Below are 21,712 nucleotides of genomic sequence, written 5' to 3' on the forward strand. Positions count from 1 at the left end.
ATATGATATTTTATTTGTATTGCGCTCGTACACAGGTGTTTCAGAGCGCGGCCAGGCAAAGGGAAGGGGAACAGACCAGTAGGCAAGTCCGAGCCTGGCAGCTCATCCATAAAGGTGAGGGGGTGCCCAGCCAGTGGCCCCCTCACCCATTATGGAGGAGCTAAGGAGCCATCCCAGTGAAACAATGAGCACTCCCTCAGCTGCTTTTTTCAGCTGAGGGAGTGCTCCTGGGTTGGCTGAACTGTCAAAGGGAAACCCCATTTCCCTTTGACACTTTAGTCCATTCCCCAGCCACGCATGCTCACTGAGCCATGCAAGGCTGGGGTGTTTCGCTTCACCAGCATTGCATAGCTCATTGGATGCGTGAATGCTTGTGTTATGTGTGAGTGTATGGTGATGGATGCTCGTGTGAATGATAGGGTGATTGCTGTATGAATGTGTGTGTTCGTTTGTTTTGGTCCGTTGAGCTGATTTTGGCAAGTGGTGGATAGAGGGGGGAAGGAAGGTTGTACAACAAAGGCATTTTAAAAATGCCTAAATGACTTTGTTGCACAATCTCCCTACCCACCTGCCAAAATCAGCTCTCCTTCTGAGGCGCTGTGGAGCCCAGAGGACAGGGATTGTATGTATTATTTTACTGGATTTCTATCATAGATGTCCAGTCAAAATACCATGCTTTCCCCCCTTGGAACCCCAGCACCTTGCATACACACATAATCATGTTGATTGTGTTAGGCCCAGGAGACAGGGATGGTATCTTTTTACTGGACATATACCATAGTCCATGTCCAGTAAAACATGTCATGTCTGTCCCCTGAGCCCCCCCCCCCCAGCAGCAATTGCAAACTGTTTGGATATTTACCCATTTTATTTTAAAGAATGCTCTAAAATGTAACATTTTAACCCATTATTTCATTTCAAAAATTCACGGGGGAAACACCCCAACTCCCCCTTGATTGGTTTGGACTCCCTTACTTCGTTCGGTCGTTATGCCATTTTTGGGGGACATACTGATGCCCCTCCACTTAAAAAATTCACCAGCCACCACTGCCTCTTTGACTGTGTTGGGAACGGGATGGGGGAGCCCAGGGACTGTGGTGGGAGCAGGATGGGCAGGAACCATGGGATAGTGGTGGGAGCAGGGTGGGGAGAGCCCAGGGTGTGTGATGGTGTGGGGAGAGCCCAGGGACTGGGTAGGAGTGGGATGAAGGAGCCCAGCCACTGTGTTGGGAGCAGGTGGGGGAGCCCAGGGATTATACTGGGAGTGGAGTGCAGTGACGTTGCGCAATACATACTGTCCATTTGACATTTTCTGGGGGGCCCAGCCTGCCCAAATTTTGCTCAGGGGGGCCCAGACTAAACATTTTTGAAGACCACTGCCCTAGTGGATTTACAATGTGAGGCAACTTCTTTGATTGCCATGCTCGTCAGAGTCTCATATCCAAAACAATCCAGTGTGATTGTGTATGGACATCACACATTTCCCAGCTATCTCTATAAAAAAAAAAGAACACCAACACAGAGGGGCGGGGTAGGGGGGGTCCCGAACAATGCATTGTTTGCTCAGGGGGTGCCTAGGAATAAAAAGTTTGAAGACCACTGCACTAGAGTAACACAGAAGAAAACTGCCTCTCCTCAACGTACACACCAACTAAGCGGACAAACTACCACACCAAACACACAGGATAATCATAGTTGATAAGCACAGAAACGCAAATACAAAGAGGTAAGGAAAACCTGCTAACCCAACTCTAAGACCTCAACTTTCCGCATACACTTCCCATACTGAAACTCACACAACATTATCACTGCACAGCAGTACGCACACACTTCACCACACTACAACAACAGACTAACAACACATAAACCCTCACAACAGCACATGGGAAGTGGTGCCGACCCGAAATGCGCGCTTAAGCTCAGAGAACTGTGCAAACCGAACTGAAGCTGCCAACAGGAAATCACAACTCTCACTTTCCTATCCCCACTACACCCTACTGGCCCACCCCACTTTTCACCAGAGCACCTTGGGACCACTCAGGTGGTGAAAGTGCGATACAAATATCTTTAATCAAATTCGTTTCCTTAGTTTTCAATTGATACAGCGACCATAGAAGAACATTGGCATATGCTCTGTAGGAAACTGTTCGGGATACTTCAGGAAACAGGTGAATCAAGTAATTGTTGAACAACTCCAGGTTTTGCATGCCACGTCCTAATTTGAACAGGAGCCTACAACTCCCAGAATGCCAAGCTCCCCAGCAATAGACGAGGGCGCGTCGAATCGGGCGCTTGGTGCCTGTGGAAGGGTGACAGCCCCTGGTGCCCAGAGAGCAGCAGGACGCCGAGTAGTGTGCGTCACACAGTGTGGTCCGTGAAATGCCGAAGAATGGGCCACTCAGTCTTTTCGCTAGACCACGCGTTTCGTTTTGCACTGCCCACGCGGTTGCACAGTTTTCGTTGGCTGCAGTAGGAACTCTGTAAGAGGTGTAGGGTGGGAGGATTGGCGTGGCTGGAGGAGGCGTATGTTTGGCGACGGTGGATAGAGTGTTATCTAAGGTAGGGGCGGCAACTTAGACATCCGCGACTGATTGCTGGTGTACGGAGCGTGGCGAGGGTCGAATTCAACATTGTAAACATGCTTTGGAAAGGTCGCGGCGTTTAATGATGGGGTATGAGCTCAAGGGTGCCATATCAGCGGAGACCCTGGAGTGGAGTGGAGTGGGGGGGGGGGGGGCTCTCCGCAGGTATCGCCCGCACTTCTTTCATCCCCCCTCCATGTGTGAGTCGGGTACGGGGAGGGACCAGATGGGCGTCACCAGTTTTTCCTCAGACCCAGCTTCCTTTTTCCGATCCCAGAGCCGGGTGTAGCGTCTATGCCCTCCCTGGACTCTGATTGTAGCTCCCATGACTTCGCGGTTGTCGGTTTGGCGCTGGAAAATGGCTAACCTGTGGCGGGGGACACCACTTCGACATATTAAGCCGCTACCGTGGGTGCGCGACAGCAGGGTGAGTGCTGCAGTTCAGAGTCGCAAACCGGTGTTTTCCCGTTGTACTGAGGCGTTCGGTTATCGGAGCAGTGACGGGCACAGGAGTCGATGTACTTACTGGGCATATCATCTGCTAAAAAGAGGAGCTATTGAAGTTTCAAGGCGCTATACACATACTTGCCATGACCAAAAAGATTTAGGATATTTCAAGTTTGAAAAATAATAATTCCTATAACAATGATGTCACAGGAAAATACAAAACGAAGTGTTAAAAATGTATAATTCTGAATTCTAACACCAAATTGTCGGCAGATGCTGTGGGATGGTGTTACACTCTGCCACTTGCTTTCACTGCTAGTTCACCTAAGTGTTGTACCGGCAAGAGTGCAGGACAGAGTCACACAGCTGTCAGGTCAGTGGATTGTTCTGAGTGCAATCAAAGTAGATCACCTACCAGTCCACTGTATAGACAGACTAATGAATGTGTTGCATGCTCTGTCCTGGAGCCTGCCTTAAAATCACATAAATTACCTGCCACTGTAAAAAGCAGTAGGATCTGTCACTGAAATCTGTAGGCGGTGGTGCTGCTTCAAAAGCAGTAGCCTACTGCCTAAATCTGTAGGGCAGGCACGTATGTATACAGAGTGGTCTAGCTATGTATCGGAGCCCCAACAGAATGTAGTGATTAATGTATCAGATCGCTGTATGCAGATGTGGCCAGCTTTCAAGTTCCAACCACTATACAGAGTGGTGCATACGTTACAGCAAGTATCCCTAGTGGTCCGGCAGGCCCGTCTGAAGATGTGTGGGGGCCTATTTCTTCATGATGGTTCGGGGGTCTCCCTTGCTTAAAGTGGAAAGAAGTTTGGGGCACCTGTGGGGGCCATACCTTATAACGGAGATAAAGAGAAGGTTAATAGCCACCAATTATCACGAGAATGTGAGCCAGCAGGGAGCTGAAATACCTCTGAATAGCTTTGAATCCTTTATAAGCAAGTGCCTGACGTGAAGGGGCCAGTGCTGAAAGGGAACGAGGTGATGACACTTCTGTTTTCCCCAATGGAAACGATGATTGGACAGGCTCCAACAAATGCAGCTTTGTAAGAGGGGCGCTGCAAAGCGGACACTAAGCCCCAGATTGTAAGGAATATATTGCTGTTATTATACCACTGACTGGCAATATGGGGGCAGTTGCTGGGGGTCTCCTGATGCTCGCAGCCCTTTTCGTTTGAAAGGCCCTGACGCTGTCCCTGTGCATCCGTGTACAATTTATTAAAAGAGGAGTGCAGGCTTCTGAATGTTTCAAAGCCTAAGAACATAAAAGTTGGTGAGTTGGGACACCCTTACCCTTGCATGGAATTTCCTTTTCATTATGCAACCAATTGTGCATTTAAAAAATGTTTTTTGCTAAAACAAATTATGCTGGTATTAAAGTTGGGTCGGGCAGAGAGCCCCCAAAGGAGAGGTCTACAACTTTTTGCTCTACAGAGGTTTTGGACTACAGCCCCCACCAGGTCTAACCAGCACAGTCAAATGTGAGGGTTCATGTGAGCTGTAGTTCAAAACCTCTGGCGAGCCACAGGTTGGAGACCCCTGCCCTACAGCAAACCAATATTTTACTGTCTAATATGGCGCAGTCCGCTGCAGCAGAAAACCTAGGTATGTGTCCATCAGACTCCACTCCTTCTGAATGATAGTACATCCGAATTTCTGTCACAGAAGGAATGCTTCCACCACTGCCACGCACGCACGCCTTAGTTATTGTGCAAAAGATAAACACTGGAGTCCTGCGGTCTAGCTGGCACATAGTCACTGACATAGCAATCCACGCCGCGTCTGAAAGCTCTTCGTACTGTGGCTATTCTACTCCTCTCTGCTAATATGGACAGTCGCCTGGAATGAATACTATTTGCATGCAATATAATGCGCTTTTATATATTGTCTGTTCAGGCGACTGCCCGAAGGGCCATTTGCCCCACAGTATAGCCATGGCAGTAGGGCGCTATACAAACATGAATGAAGGGGTGAAAAGACAAAGCCGCAAGTAAATGGCGAGATGTAAAGTCACTCGCCCTGTCCCCTCCTCAGTTCTCCACATAAACACCGCTCATTTATTGCTCGCTAAGTGTCAATTATTAGCCTAGTGGCGAGTACAGTGGTGTATTTAAGCTTTCTGCTGCCCTAGGCCCAAATGTGCACGACCCTGACCCCCAACTTTGCTCCACCTCTTCCAGACTGCACCTTCACCGGATTCCGCCTCTTCAGCAAACTTTGTCAGCGTTGTCGAAACTACACCCTATCACCTCCATTTTGGCTCCATAATATTATAAGGATGTTTTTAGGGATGCAGGGATTAGAAAGATATGGCATCCTCTCTGTTAATTCATGCCCGTCATCTTCTGCGTTATGTTAGTTGAAAGAGTGTTTTCAGATCGTTGCTGCCCAAGATTTGGAGAAGGCAGTGTGTTCTACAGTTGTGTGCACTATAGGTAATTGTTGCGGCCAATTGTCTACTTTTGGCTAAGTACATATGCTGTCTGCCAACTTGACACAAGTGAGAAAAGATTGGAATGAGGAATAAAGTTTCAATGAGCACCTAGACTGGTCTGTAATATTAATGCAACATAATAACATGTCTACATCCGGTTTTGGTGAAGTTTACATATGAAATATATGCAGGTGGTACAGGCACATTTTATAAAAATATTAAATAAAACAAAGTTATCCCCCTTCTCATGGTCACAGCTCTGATGTTATCGGGGGGCAAACTGGAATTGAGGCAAGTTACCTGCTGCAGCCAATGCACCTCCAATCCCTTGGTCTGGAACACCATAAACATATGGCACAATCACATGTGTAATTTGTAAACTCTGACTGGCCATAAACACCTCTGTAGTGTAAAGACAGTTGGAGAAGGTTCTTGGAATCTGTGGCTGTGCATTCTCACAGTGGAGCAATGGATCAGGGGGACCCTGAACATTCATGTGTGGGAAGCAACAGCATTCCTCGTAGCTGCACAATGAAGGCACCTTTTATAACCAATGAAGGGGTGCATGCTGTTTACATCATTGCTGTTTGTGAAATTGTGCAAAATACCCAACAGAGAGTAAAACTGAGCAACGGATCCGGTGTTCCAGCACAACATTACCTTTGTAGGTGTGGTTTAGGGTATCAGTCTTGGCAGCGTGCGTTTAAAGTAATTTAAAATGTTAACTCTGTCGAGTTGGTTGGACTGTACAATACATAGGAACGTTTCGAGATGTGTGGGTATATATATATATATATATATATGTCCTACTGGTGTTTGAAATAATGTTTCACAATAAAAGTCCTTCCATGTATTTAAAATATAATAATGTAAAGATTACTTATAAGCATCACAGTTATGCATTGTGTAACATTCTTTGTGGTTGATTCTCCTGGTAGTACTGAGCGTGCAGCCGAATGTCAAGAAAGACACATGATAAACCCAGCAGGGATGCCATTTGCCTGCTTAGCACTGGACAGATTCTATAAAGAGGGCTGAATGGATATCTTTACGTGACACCTTTTCAGTGGTGAAACAATGTGTGCCTTTGGCACACAGTTTTTGTTCTCACCCTTCTATTGCTTTGGGTATATTTTCACAGATTTCTTGATGCACTTGCGCATTCAGCTTTACTGTTCGCCATTTTAACTTCTCTATGATCTATTCCATGCTTGCACCTTTTGGGCAGCCACAGACCTCTGAAATGCGTGGCTGGGGAGGGAGTGCTTGCTTATGAGCATCATTTCAGTGTAACCTGTGGGAACTCTGTGCTTTAGGCATGTGTTTGATATTTGTAAAATGATGCATCATTTTTAACCTTTACCTTTCTGTAGGGAAAACCCTCATTTTTGCAACGGTTTAAAAAAAATGCATGTTGTGATTGCTTAACACAGTTTTTGTGTATTGATTAGAAATAACTCCAACAATAATGTGAAGTGGCACCAATAAAATCAATTAGGTTTTGCATGTTAAAGAGCATTTTGGGAAGATTAGACTGACCAAAGAGCTTAATATCTGTCATATATGCCTGTGAGAGTTGTATGACGGAATCACCAAATACCTAAAGTCACCCAAAAAAATTACGCTTTTGTAAATATCAAGCGTATATACAAGGTTGGTCATTGCAAACATCCACTATCAGAGTGGAATGACTGCTAACAGCTCAAAATTACTTGCAGTTTTGTGGATCATTCAGACTCGGAGAAACAAAATGGGCTTTATTTAAAAAAGAAAAAAAAAAAAATGAAAACCAGTAAAATTAAAAGATGCTACTCCTCTGGCAATCTGCTGCCCAAGGTCTGGGCCCAGTCGGCCTTGTTGTCAATACATCTATGGTCGAGTAGCCAGCTTGATCCCTGAGTACCACATAGTGACACCCTGTTAAGCTGGGCTCAAGTCGAGGGTACACACGCGGTGGACTGAGTCTTTTCCCTCCCCCCATTTTTTTCAGATGTCCCCCCTACGTTTTCTGGAGGGCATCTTCATGTGCGAATTTCTGATAATGCCACATGAAATTGGTATGTTAATGAGCCCCCCACCCCACTTTTATTTTAGGACTGTTAAGTGTTGCATAATAATGTCTCCATATTAACGTGCAAATAAGTGACTGACTACCTTTGCCTGCCCATCAGTTGGCGGGCCGTATAATGCTCAAGAAGTCCCTCAGTTATAACCTTCTCACACCAAATCTGTGCCACAAAAGGCATGCCAATCGGTCACTGGATAACATAATGCTGATCTGCTACACGTCTCCCAAATGCCCACCTGTAGTTTGGATATTTAAGCATGGCAACTTTTGCCAGAGAACCCTAACATATTGGCTAGTGACCTTTGTTAATGTGCTGCTAAAATCACCTTTTTGTGTGGCACTCCATGGCGGATTACTCCTGCTGTTCAGTGCTGTACTAGTGGGTGTTATTCTTCCCTAATGTTATGGTGTTCAATTTATCAAACTCGTCGCATTGAGCTGCCTGCCGGGATAGGAGTCTATCTCCTACGGGCGGGCGGAACACTGGCTGACGCCTACACAGTGTTATAAACGAGGTCACTTTCTGTGGCAAAAATATATATGTTGTGCGTTTAAGGGCAGGGGATCTGGCCTTTGGTGTGGGTGGCAAGGTGATGTGGTCGGTTACATCCAGGGCTGGGGGGGTGAGGGACCCGCTTAAAAAATTTGACCAAAACAACCATGAGGTAAAAGGCACTATCAATGTGCAAACGAGGAAAGTAACCTTGTTAAAAACACGTACAACCCACTGGTGTCTCAGGCGAGGTCCTAGCTCATTGAGCTATCTAACCCCCCCCCCCAAGCCCCAGTTACCATGTTCACATATCCTGCCCACCAGTTATTGATGGAGAAGACCTGTTGATGACTGCTTCGCACGGCATGCCTTTCAGTTGTTCTAGAGTGAATGTCCATTAGTTACTATTCATTGACAACAGCTTTATTCGACATTTTGTCTAATAGCTAAGAACATAAACACACAGATGAACATAAAAGAATTAAATGCAACTATTTACATAATATATATTTATTTTATTTCTAAAGCGCAATACAGAGGCCCGGAGGCATAGACACGCTTAACAGAACACGAAAAAAAGGAGAGAATAGGGATCCGGAACAGTCCATCATGGAATCAGTGAGATAGGTCAGCGGAACAGCAAAGTTTTCAGACTTCGTTTGAGGCCAGATAGCGAAGAACATGCTCGCAAAGTGCATTCCAGAGTGTGGGTGCTGCATGTGGGAAGGACCTCCGTGCCACACACGAGTTTGGCACGTGGAGTTACCAAGAGACCGGTGCTATTTGACCGCAATGTTCTGCAGGCTGGTAACCATGAAATGCATTTAACCAGGTACTCGGGCCCCTGTCCATAGAGACAGCGATGGGTAATACAATGTACACAGAACAATATACGACTACTCACTGGGAGCCAATGTAAGGCTCTTCTCGTAGAGGAAACGGTCAGTTCTATGTAGCCCTTCCACAATACGAAAGTGTTCTGAATGACCTGGAGCCGGGACAGCTCGCCCTTGGTAATGCCCATCAAGAGGCTGGCACAATAGTCCAATTTGGCCCAGAGGATGGTACACACAATCATAGCACAGTTGGAAGTATTCAAGAATGGTCATAGCTGTGCCAGCAGTTTAAAATGGTATGTGAGGCACGCAACCACATTATTCACCTGTGCGTTCATGGCCAGATCTTGATACAGGGTGACTCCCAGTATTTTAACCTTGGATTGAGTTTTGATGGAACAGCCAGCAATATTAAACTGTTAGTATTCTTGGCCTAGCTTCCGTAATTGAGGAGCAGTGCCTACCACTATAAGCTCCGTCTTGGAGTAATGAAGTGCAAGCTTGTTGGCACGCATCCAAGTTTGAATCAAACTGTAGGTAACGTTCATGGCAGAGTCTGCAGCATAGTCTCCCGAGAGAGGCACAAGGCACTGTGTGTCATCAACATAAATTATACCAGCTGCGTCCGATTGATCGAATAATGGGAGCGTAAAGATGTTAAACCATGTTGATGACACGCAGGAGCCCTGAGGCCCGCCACATGCGACTAAGAACTCCTCTGCCATTGACTCTTGATAGAAGACTGGCCCTCTGATTAGACAAAAATGAACATACATCGCCCGCCACCCCAGCCGTGAAGTGTGCTGTGCTACAAGGCCTGTCCGCTAAAATTGGGTGATCCACGAGATCAAATGCGGCAGACAAATCCAGCAGCACCAGCATGGCTGTATTCCCTGCATTAATATTTTTGATTTCAAGTCCAGAAGATTTGACTCTGTACTGTAGGCACGTCGAAAGCCAGACTGTTTTTGTCTCAGAATATTATGTTGAAGCAAGATTTCTTTGATTTGTAGCTGTGCTACTTTGTCTAATATCGTCAATAAATAAGGGACGTTTGTAATTGGCAATTTCCTGGCACACTTGCATCCAAGGTGACTTTTTTTTTTTATTAACAGGGAAATCCAGGCTTGTTTAATTTTCAAGGGGACAGAGCTTTCTCTAAACGAGCCATTAATTAGGGGAACAAGCTGTGGGACAGACATCACCCTTGCAGGGCGTAGGTTTTAATTGCACAAGGACGTTTGTTCGCTGATGGGCTGGAAATAAAATTTAGGATGGTCATCAATGGTACATGGGAGGGAGGGGATTGGGGGGACCGCACTGGCTCCTTGTACCGACTCTAGTTTGGAAGAGAGGTCATTTTGAATTTTTTATAGTTTATCATAGTGTTTTGAATGGATAAACACCAATTAGTCTTTTGTAACTTACATGATATGGCATTTATAACGTGCCTGTACACAGGTGTTTCTAGGCGCAACAAGACAAGGAGGGGGAAACAAAGAGTGGACAAAACAACGATCTTACCAGGCCTTATTATTCAGATCGTGCAAGTGCAGGGAAAGGGAAGCGGAGAAGTTCCAGCAGGTGAGGGGAAGTGCAGCTAACTCAATAAAGTGCAGCCAGCGGGTGGCTCATAAGTGCAGAGAGAAGGGACTGTAGAGTTACGGATACAGAACCTTAAGTTTTAGGGGCTCCCAGTGGCAGTGGACATGCAGGAGCCTGGGCCCGAGTTCAGAGGGTATCCAGGTGATGAGTGCACGGAGCAGTCGGGTACATCGGCTGAAGAGAGGAAGCGAAAATGAAGGCCTCGATTTGCTTCCGGAACCGGAGGTGGTTCTGCTCAAGTTTGAGGCAGGCAGGGAGGCTGTTCCAGAGGGAGGCCCCAGTCGAGGAGAGAGATCTGCCCCAAACTATCTGCTTGGAGAAGCACCTGACCCTCTGAGAATTGGAGGTGGATGAGCAGAGAACTCGAGAAGGAAGATGTTTGGAAGAGAAAGTTGGTAGTAAAGTGGTCCCAGGGTCCAGAAAGCCTTGTGGACAATGCAGAGGGTCTTGAACTTGATCCTTGCAGCCACAGGAGCCAGTGCAGAGATTTCATTGCTGGAGAGATACGATCCCTGGGCTTGAGGCCAAGTGCAAGTCTTGCAGTCCTGTTCTGGATAAGTTGTAAAGGAGGAAGGAGAAGCAGGGAGGCCTCGTATGCATAATTTGATAATAACAAATTCAACCGTTTTTACCTTCAGTTGAAAAATGCATAGAATCTATGTTGTTACATGTACCACTTTCAGGCCTTTGGTGGGGTTGCCTTAAGATACTGGATCAATCACTATACTTATGTGGTGACCCCTCAGCATGGGTTTAGGATGTAACTTCCAAAGTACCACATAGGGTAGAAAAGAGAACATGAGGAACCCTTTCCACCCCACCCCCACAACTAAGATGTTACTATTTAGAGCACTCCAAGAGTGTTTCAAATGTGCCAGACGGAGGGTGCTTAATCAAGATCTTACATATGGTGGATAGACCAGATCCTCCTTCTAGCAGTCATCCCTGTTACAGTGACTATATTCACGGCCTAGGGAAGTACGATCACATATGGCATGTTATGTGTGCTCTTTTCACCTCCGCTTTTGTCTTGGAATTAATACCCTCTGTATTCTGCAATATGTTTAAAGAGTTCAGTTTATATGTGTTATGCATGCACATGGCATAGATGAGCCACCCTCTTGTGTCAGCAGATCTTGCACCAGATTCTCTTTACTTGGTGATTGGGACAGGGACAGCGTTGCTGCTTTTCAAACTTTTCAAATGAAAGGGGCCTTGAGCACAAGGGGGACCCCAGCAACTGCCCCCATGTTGCCAGTCGCGTGACACAGCAAAATATGAATTTCTCTATTTTTGTTCTGGGGCTTAAAATGTGCCCTTTGCAGTGCTTGCATTACACGCTATGTTTTCTCTTCCCACGGGATATACAGAAGTGTTATCACCTCACTGCCTTCTAACACTGGATCCTCCACATCAGTTACTTGCTGACAAAGAAGGGTTTAAAGCTCTTCAGTGGGCATTTAGTGTTTAAACTCCCTGCTGGCTGGCCGTCTCGTCAGCCCTGCAGATAAGGTACATAATAGGCCTTCTTACGCACAGAAATCTTGCCAAAACGGGCCTTTTAATTCTTCCTTGTGTACCACTTATTCAGACTATTTATGGCAGCACCCCCATAAATCATGGAGCTCATGGGAGACAGCCTGGCTAGCAGCAGCTTGCAAATCCACTCTTTACTTTAGTAATCGACACAGTTCCTTTAAAAAAAGCAACTGGGATGATTCCTGGTATGTTTTAATTTTTGAACACTCTCCTCTGTTAATGATTCTATCAACATAATACTTTCTGAGTAAAGTAAAAGGGAATTTGTATTTTGTATACTCTGTTCAAATGTCTGCATTTTGTAAGTTATAGTGTTATTAAAGCATCTTGACTCATGAACATGTTTTTCACTTTGCTTTAGGACACAGGTAATATTGTGTAAAATGAAAATTGTCTCAAACAAGGGCTGAATTTCTGCTTAATTGGCTTCAATAGAGGGAGCGCAGTTGCAGAACCATGGACATTTCATACTTTGTTTTCTTTTCATCACAGAAGCACACCATTTGCATAGCTAGGCACGTGATCTGAACTTTAACTCCTGTTCTGACCACCCACTGCAAGCACGTATAATGGATACAGATAAAGGCAGTGCTGTATATATTTTCAGTGGCACAGATTGTACCTCTACCTCTCAACAGGACTGCTATATATTCAGGCAAAGTAGCCTAATTTGTCAACAGAGCTGCTGTACCGTACTCATGTCATGGCACAATGCAAAATATTCACAGCAGGGCTGATTGCATCATGCCCACATTTCTTAGCAGGGTTGCTATTATTTGGGACAGTACCTGAATTTCTGTTAAGAAAGCACGCCATGTGTTGACATTTTCTTCAGCAAGCTAGTACAGAGCATGAACAGTGTCTGAGCTCTTCCCACCAATGTTTGACAGTGTGAGAAGATGGCATTGCTGTCATATACGTCAATCCCTTCTACTCGGTCTTACACTTTTCAAAAACGTATGCTTCTCCCATGTCCGATTACTGAGTCCCACTGCCAAAAATCTTTCAAAGCCTCAGTAGGACTCTCCTGGCTAATGTAGGATAGTCCATTAGAGCTTTTGACAACCCATTTATGTCAGGCAAGCCTCACATGGAACTGCCAGTTCCCCAACCCTTTATGCCTTTCAGTGTCAAAAGCCCGTTGGGAAAGGCAGCTCAGTGGGTCAATAACCCTGCCGCAGAGAGTATTGTGTAACCTGTAAGTTCAAATCCTATTAATAGGTGAGTTCATGAGTCTGCATCAGAGATATGCATTTAAGATGCAGGTAACATTCAAGTGTAACACAGTTGATTTAACTTTCGACTTATCAAAAGAACTACTAAATGTTCAGTGATTCAGAACACACAAATATCATCAGGGCTGCCATGCTTGTAATGGCTCAGAACACACACCTCATCAGGGCTGCTATACCTGTGATTGCTCAGAATACAATTCCGGGCCGCTGTGCGTGTAATGGCTCAGAACACACACCTCATCAGGGCTGCTATACCAGTGATGGCTCAGAAGAAGCACATCCCAATGGGACTGCCATATGTGTAATGGCTCCGAACACACACCTCATCAGGGCTGCTATACCTGTGATGGCTCAGAATTAGAACACGCACATACCATGAGGACCACTATACTCGTAATGGCGCAGAACAGACATCTCATTTGGCCTGCTATTCTTGTAATGGTTCAGAAAAAGCGCATCCCATGAGGACTGCTATACTCATAATGGCTCAGAGCAGACACATCTCATCAGGGCTGCTATACTTATAATGACTCAGAATACACACCTCACTCATATGGGCTCTTGTACTTGTAATAGCATACAAGGCTGGTAAAACATCTGCATTCAAGCAAGTGCTGCATCTGGTTAGACAAACCCCTTACTCTATAATTCCCAGCCTAATGGCCAAAGGAAGCTTTGCACACATCAAAAAGGAGCAGCAAATGGTAAACTTGCACTAGATATTTAAATAGACAAGGCATTTACAGCTTTTTGGATATGTATTGGTGCTATGTTAAAAGACAAACAGAAAAACAGGCGAGGAAGAGCAACTCTGAACCTAAGCAATACAGAAGAGCAAAGGTGGGGACGGGAGGCGAAAGGGACATTGAACATACTAGACAATCCAAAACAGGAAATCTAGCAACAGAAAGAGATAGTAATGAACTACAAGATAGGGCTTCAAAGAAAGTGAGAAGGCAAACAGAGTTAATAAAATGACAAACACACAAAGGAGTGAGGGATAGAAGCGGAGCAAAAGAGACATTTGGAGACAGTAAAATAAAACACAGATCAACAGCAGATGGGGAGAGATGGAAATAGAAAAGCAAGACTAGAGAAGGGCAGGGCAATAACACAAGAGACAGTGCACGAAAGATAATCAAAAGGAGTAGTAAATGCAATAGAGAAAATGAAAAAATAGATATAGCCAGAGTAATGACATGAGAGAGAAAGAGGAATTACATCAAACGAAACAGAGAGATAGAATGCAGAGATGGAAGAGGCAGAGTGACAGAGAAACAGACTGCAAAATGTGGCATTGCAACACTTAAGAGTGAGAGGCAGAGCGTCAAAGTGCGAGACGGGGAAAACAAAGTAGCAAAGGGAAGGAGAGATGGAGCAAAAACATGGAGTAGCTGTTAAGCAGGTGGTGCCAGGCAGCAACAGTAGGCCCGAGAGGCAGAGAAGTGATCCTGGTAGGAAATGTTTTCCACAGGTGCAATACATTATTTAGAACCACTTTGAAATACAGCTGTTTTGTCACTTTTAATTTCATGCACAAATTAGATAGTTGTCAGACACTTTTTACTCTCTTGCGAAGGAGGAAAATCATTTTTGCTCTCTTGAAATTGGATTTACTCTCTAATTCTAAAAATTGGGATTAAAATACTCTTCACTCCAAAATCGTATCTGGAGCACTGCGTCTCGTGACAATCAGTAGCTACTAACCTCATCTTTATCACCATTGTAATGCATGCAGCCCACAGGCGCCTCATGCTGTTTTCGCTCTAAGCAGCTGGCCCCCAACCATTATGGTGAAATGGGCCCTCCCTTGTCTACAGCCGGGCCTGGGTTAGCAGATGCCGAAAGGCGTATACAGTAAAACCCCGGTCTAATCTCAATTTCATCTGCAATATTACGGCATTATTTCAGAGATTTACATCGATATGCAATAGGACATTTGGATTGCTTTTAGGTTATTTCAAAATACTTTTCAGAAAATGTTTTTCTTTGATAGTTAAGTTGAGCATGTTATGTGAGCCCCAACGCTCTGTTCTGTATGTTGCAACTGCCCTTGTCTGCAATTTGCAGTCGCAGATGTGGAGTCATTAAGACTAAATAGAGTGGCATGTGGCAACCTTTCTGATAGTTTCAGCTAATAAGTCAAGTATTGTGGGGCATGTCTTTACACAGTGGGTGGATAGTAGGTAGCAGATGATGTGCTCTTTCTTCTGTATTGCAGATACATCTGTTCAACCAAACCTTCATCCCTAAAATGGCCACCTTATTAACAGAGTAGCCGTCTCTCTAAAATACCCCACTGGGCACCTTCCATGGGCTTAATGTGTGCTCGGCTGGTAGGCTGCTACCTGTGTTGCGATGCTACTCCCCCCCCCCCCCCCCCCTCCCCACCACCCCTGCTGTGACCTCAGATGACCCAGAATGGGTTAATTTCAAAACCTTATGCGTTGCCCATCGTTCATACCATGGAGGTGGCCCTTCCTATTTTAAAAGTAAGTTTCAATACTACACTCCTTTCAGAACCCTTGGGTTCAATGCTGCACTAGAAACTGCAAGGGAGACCCTCCTTTTTCTTTTCCTTCCAGTTCTGGCTATGAAACTGAGGAACACCTTCCCCCAAACAACTCTGCCTGGAAGAGATCACATGACTTTCAGGATCCCGTTAAAGACTTGGCTTTTCAAACAACCACGTTGAAAGAAATTAAAAATAATAGTAACTTGACGAAAAAACTATGCACCAGAAACTTGGTGTGATTTACAAAAAGCAATATTTAAAACTTTTGGCACTACCATCTGTATGAAACCAATTTGATTCATGGAACCTCTGCTACGTGATACTGGTCTGCACCTTTATCTCAATGAAATCTTTTATCCTTGCACCTCCCACACGCCTTCAGATGACCTCCAAGTCTAGTATACTTAACAGATTTAGGCCATATCTATCAACAACTATGCTGTTAATTTTTGCCTTCCATAATTCGAGAGCTGCCCTTATGACTAACCTGCCTGGTCGGTACCATCCATAAAGGGAGATGTCCATATGGGCATACAGGTAACGGGTACCTCCGACCTGTATCCATCAACACCAAAGGTTCTCCATCTGCCTTCTTGTTATCCAAGGCCCACATTATTGGCAGATGGGCGCTATATAGGGCCACTTTACATTACAATTGTTCAAGCGTGTTGCCTGGTTGCTGCTGCTGCTGTCCAATGTCCCTGGAGGAGGAGGCATGGCCTCCCACCCAAGTTGAGGAAGGGTCTTACCCCAAGTGATAATGACCACTCCCAACATCTAGAAGGCTATTAGAACATGGAGTTCTGCATCTTAAAATGGAAGTGTCTTATTTAGGCAATATGACCCGAGGAGGGGGGGTATGACCGGTCGGGTAATGCGTCTGGGACCATAGTTGCAAGCCTGTGCGAACCGAGGGCATTAACGGATCACTGGGGCGTTACCTGACCGGTATTACCCCCCTCCCCTTCCGAGGGTCATATTGCCATTAGTACCCCGGCCTGTTTGACCAGGGTACTAATGGTCTATTTCTTTGGGTTGCAGTACGCATCGTGTTTCACAACCAGAAAAAAGTAAAACAAAACAAAATGGCCGTCGCGGAGTGGGAAACCTTGTCCATTTTCCTTTTCCTTGGCCCCATGGTAAACCAAGAAAATGGCTGCCATGGAACAGAAGGGACTACTCGTAGTCCCTTCTCCTTTTACATGGCAGCCATTATAGCAAATTATTAAAAAACGAAACAAGTAAAAAATGGCCCACGTGGAAAGGGAGAAGAAAGGGAGAAGAGACTAATCCCTTCTCCCTTTCCATGGCGGCCTGAAGAAAAAAATATGAAATACCAAAGAATGGTGGGGGCCTGTTTGAGGGACACGGCGCAATGTGACCGGGATTACCTTAAGGTAAGGCTCTCAAACGCACCAATCGGTGCATAGATTTGTTTCTGAGGTAAAACATTAGCGCACTCAAAACGACTTGTGATAATTAATTGAACAGAGAAATAAAAATAAACGTTACACATTTTGTGTTTTATTTAAATTGTTAGTTTGGGGAATTGTACTCTCACATTATCCTGCCTTTTGCAGAGCTGAAGACAATCGTTCCTGTGCTGCTGCTGATGGTCAATGTGTTGAGTGGGGCCTAGAACCTCATAGACTGAATACGCAGCATCCTGACGGCCAGGTCTAGCCCTCTTTCGCCGAATGCATTATCGCTGTTTTGTTTGCGGCAAAATGCATGTTGTAAATTGGGGTATGGTATATATGGGGTGGAGATAGTAAGAGGCAGGTGTGGTGAGGGGGTCTCTCCTTGCATTTTGCTGCAACATTTCTGCAAAATTGCATTGGGCAAACAAATTTTCGGCAAATGTTCATATAACTGATGGCCATGGGGAGGTCTAGAATGGATTGCATGTGTGAATACCCGATGAGCCCCCAACTTGACTGCTCCTTACTAAACTTCCTAAATCACTTGATGATTGGCTGAATAACCTTTTGAGAAATGTTCGTGCAGATTTGTCGAACATTGGCAAAGTTAATGGTATTACAAAAAACATTTTTTTTTTAGGGTAAGCAGCCATAACCAGAACTACAGAGGCATAGTCACTTCCTCTGAAACATATTAAACATATGCATGACAAAACATTGCAGTAAAAGTTGTTTATTTCCATGGTGGTGGGGACACACATATTTTGTATGACACGTCTATTAAATAATGCCTAAATATTCTGTACTGTTAATGATTTGAATACAGTATGTATCACACCTTTTACACTGAATACAGTATGATTAGTTAATTTAAGAATTACTCTTAATTTAAGAATTATGTAAAATATTTCAACCAAATGCCATAATCCAGGTTCTAGCGCAAAATACATAGTGCAGGAAATGGGCTGGAACAAGACAGAGCGGCTCTCTGGCAACAACATGTCTTGCCGGCGGCCCGCTCCGTCCTCCAGACCCAAGGGGGTCCCAGACAGGACTCTCACAGATCCTGTGCCTCATCGAGCAGACCGCTTTCTGAAGACTGTACGTGCCGAGTTTTTTTTAAAGCAGTCTGCTAGTTTGGTGTCGGCTGCACAACCCATTCTTCAACAAGTATTGGGAACACGCAGTACTGGAGGCTGCATACAGAAACTACCAAAGCCTCACAAAGTTTTGCGGGTGTTCAAACTGGTATATGTCCTGCATTTTACACACATCTCTTTATTGGGGTGACTATTGTGACCAATCCAAATAGAAGGTTCCATTATTCGCTTAAAAGGTTTTCTTAATGATTCACTATGACATGTTTAACATTTAAAGTTGTGGACATTATGTAGTTCCCATAATTCTCTTTGCTTTTATGCAAATCGCCAGGATTGGGTTCTATATATAGATACTGTATTGCTCAACTTGGCTGGGGACCACGCCCCTTGACCCCGCACCCTCCTTCCCAAAGCCCGGCCATCCTAAGAAGTGACGGTTTCCCCAATAAATGTTTTCCATTTCCAGCACTGAATATACATGTATATAAATCTGCTTTACTCACTGGCTGGTAGAGTTGGAACAGGCCCATGCTTTTTGAAACGCAGGTTGTTTAGTGTCTGTCCGGTGTGCCTGTCGTGTGATTGGTTCTGCCATTGGGAGGATAGCTCAGGGAAACGTGCTGGCCTTGGAAGAAAGACGACACGGAGCAACACAGGTTCGATCCCCGGGTCCGTGCTTAGAAACCTCTGGGTATTAAGCGCATTATAAATAACCTATCACATAATATCGTATTGTTCTACAGGCCTTTTATTGGATAACCAGATAATGCACACGTTTCCCCAAATGCCAGCCCTCTTCTATCCTGTTACATAGATTGTTTTAATGGCTTAAATACATAATAAAAAATAAAAAAAAGCAGCAATAGGATCCTGGTATTGAAGCACAATAGCACCTGGCTCATAGCCTAAAGATAAGCTTCAGTCCACAATCATTGCAAGATTGTGTCAATAGAAAGTGCTGTCCTGAAATGCCCCATATAGCTGGGTAGGGTTTCCGTGGTGTCAGAATTCATGCATGCCCTCTGGTTATCGAGCTCAGCAAGTGAAGCCCTCACCTCTGTGTACATCCTTCTGTCACAGGTTCGAATCGTGGCAGGGCCGACTCAGCCCTTTCTGAAGTTGACAAACTGAGCTCTTTTCCATAGGTTAATGACACTTCTTCTCTTCTTGGAGGCAGAAGGAATCTGAACAGTTGCTATATAAAAGTGTTTTACTATGTGCTAGGGTCTGCGTTTCCACTGGGATGCCCACGCCCCCTCTTGCCCGCTTCTTTTAAATGCATAACCTGTCGCTTCTTAACATGAAAGATGTGGGTGCATTTGGCCCTCCTGATTTAGAAGCGTTTCTCTTATCCACCCGTATGTTAATTGTGGTCGTGAAGGGAAGGAGAAGGGTATTCTGTACCTTTACTCCCCACAATGACCCATGGTCCAGTGTATCTCCCTGACTGAGGGCTGTAACTCCAGTCCCTGTGTATAAACGGTGGTTCCCCATGGCTTAAAGAGTAGGGTTAAGGACAACTCCATTCACTGGCGACACTGGGCCTCTTATTCGCCCCCCCCCCCATTGGAGCCTTGCCCTGGCTGTAAAATATTCTCTGTTGGTAGGGCTCAAAAATGCACTCGCTTCTAGCTAGTGATATATGACTCTTTGCAAGTAAGAAATGATGTGCCGCGTGGAATTGAAGTGGCAAGTGATTTTCTTATGGCCGGCTAGTAGCTTGCAAGTTGAAATTTTGTACCATGCTGTTGGCATATCACCAGAGGTCTGTATTCAAGAGCAAAAATATGTTGGTTATGCTAGCCCAGAAGGTCCCATCAAGGGCTGTATGAACATCCTTACCCCCTAACTGATGGGTTCCTATTTCAGATGCCCTAGTTGGACATGCCTCATAGCAGTTTACTTTCACCCAGTCTCCCCTCCTGCCCCAACTCTGAGGAGGGGTTGGCGGTATTGAAGAGTTCATCTAGACCAGGGGTCTCTAACCTTTAAGTTGGCAAGAGTGCTTGAAGTTAATGGACAATAGACGTGAGCTACTGGGGTGGTGATGTCCAGGAGTATGAGGTTGTACCAAGATTTGTTTTTGACGATTTAATTACTCTTTATATAAAAAAAAGGAACAACCTATGCATTTATCATGATATTAAGGTATCGGGTACTAATATCCCCAACAAAAATATCGCCGTAAATATGGGCGTTTGGTTCGCCATAGGCGATATTTTTATTGGGGATATTATGTGGGAGCAGGGGTTGCGAGGGTGTCCCCCGCAGGGTCCATTGTGAATTTTGCCGCTAAAATATGGCGATATTTTTGTATGGCAAAATTTTTGCAGCAAAGTTATCACATGGAACCGATATTAACGTCTAGACATATTTATTTCTTTATGTTTTTAGTTGGCTGTCTCCCAAAAATTGTCAAGCATATCGGAATGTAGGAAACCACTCAAGACCTATAATGTGAATGCTGACACTGTGTGCTCTCCACCAGTGCTCCATCATCTGGTGTGTATCTTGAAACCGCAACATCACTCGAATGCTGTCAGACCGGATCATTTTAATTTCAGGAAGGTCATGTATGAGAAAGGTAGATTTGCAGAGATGCACAGAGATGCACAATCACATTGGCTGATAGTGCAGAGACCCTCCTTGCCATAGTGTTTGCACCGAACTCCCTAAAGACATGAATTCAGGACAGTTTTTAAAATCCCTTACAACTGACTCAGGCAAGGGAGTCACATCGCCCTTTCAAATTGCACCATCTGTAAAAGTACATTTGTTTTTCATCAAGTAATTGGCAACTTTGAAGGTGGCCTATGTACCAGAATTTGCATTGCAGCGTTTGGTTGACGTACTTTTGAGGATTGCATACTGCTTCCTTGGGGAATTTCTTTTTTCATAATTGGTTTATTATTGCAAAATACCTCTCAGCATTACTTCCTCCCCCTGCCCCCCACTGTAACTTGGGCACCATAGATTAATAGTTCACGTTTTCTTTTTAAACGAGAAGAAAACAAATCTGACCCCACTCTGGATGGAAATGGTACATCTTTTGTCTTTTGTTGAATGGTGCATCTGCATCCAGACTTTCATCAGGGGTCATTTATTTGTTTTTCCACATGCAGCCGCAAAAGAATCAGTCTGAGGAGTATTTCAATCAATGTTTTATACAGTTTTAAAAATGATTAACTGTAAACTGTGTTCTGCTTTGTCAAAAAAAATTATCCAGTGCCAGTTTAGCATATCCCCCAATTCATGGAAACTGCTCACAAGCCAGGTCGCAGAATTCAGCCAAGGAAAAGTAGGCCGAATCCTACTTTGTCGAGTACCTTTCAAAGGTTTTGTCAAAATAATTTGCAAGAACAAAAAAATGAACATGTGGAAACCATGCAATCAAGTTACATGCAAAGAAAGTGTAAACCATA

The 21,712-nt window shown here is 44.7% G+C and overlaps 1 protein-coding gene across 2 annotated transcripts in view; it reads left to right on the forward strand.

Annotated features, from left to right (window-relative positions):
• Window positions 1-2,376: 2,376 nt before the first annotated feature.
• The window catches only part of LOC138514212 (transmembrane protein 53-like), a 319,429-nt gene continuing 300,093 nt past the window's right edge, over window positions 2,377-21,712 (forward strand). The window contains exon 1 of one of the 2 annotated variants that reach the window (XM_069629557.1): window positions 2,377-2,559. Coding sequence is in view for 1 of the 2 variants with exons in the window: in XM_069629556.1 (XP_069485657.1) it covers window positions 2,908-3,009 (102 nt within the window). In the remaining variant the exon portion in view is untranslated. Of the gene's footprint in view, window positions 2,560-2,792; window positions 3,010-21,712 lie in introns of those variants that run through there. The other variant, XM_069629556.1, reaches the window with a different exon arrangement.

This window comes from Ambystoma mexicanum, chromosome 12, assembly GCF_040938575.1.
Source record: "Ambystoma mexicanum isolate Mex_15411 chromosome 12, UKY_AmexF1_1, whole genome shotgun sequence".
NCBI classification, from domain to species: Eukaryota; Metazoa; Chordata; class Amphibia; order Caudata; family Ambystomatidae; genus Ambystoma; species Ambystoma mexicanum.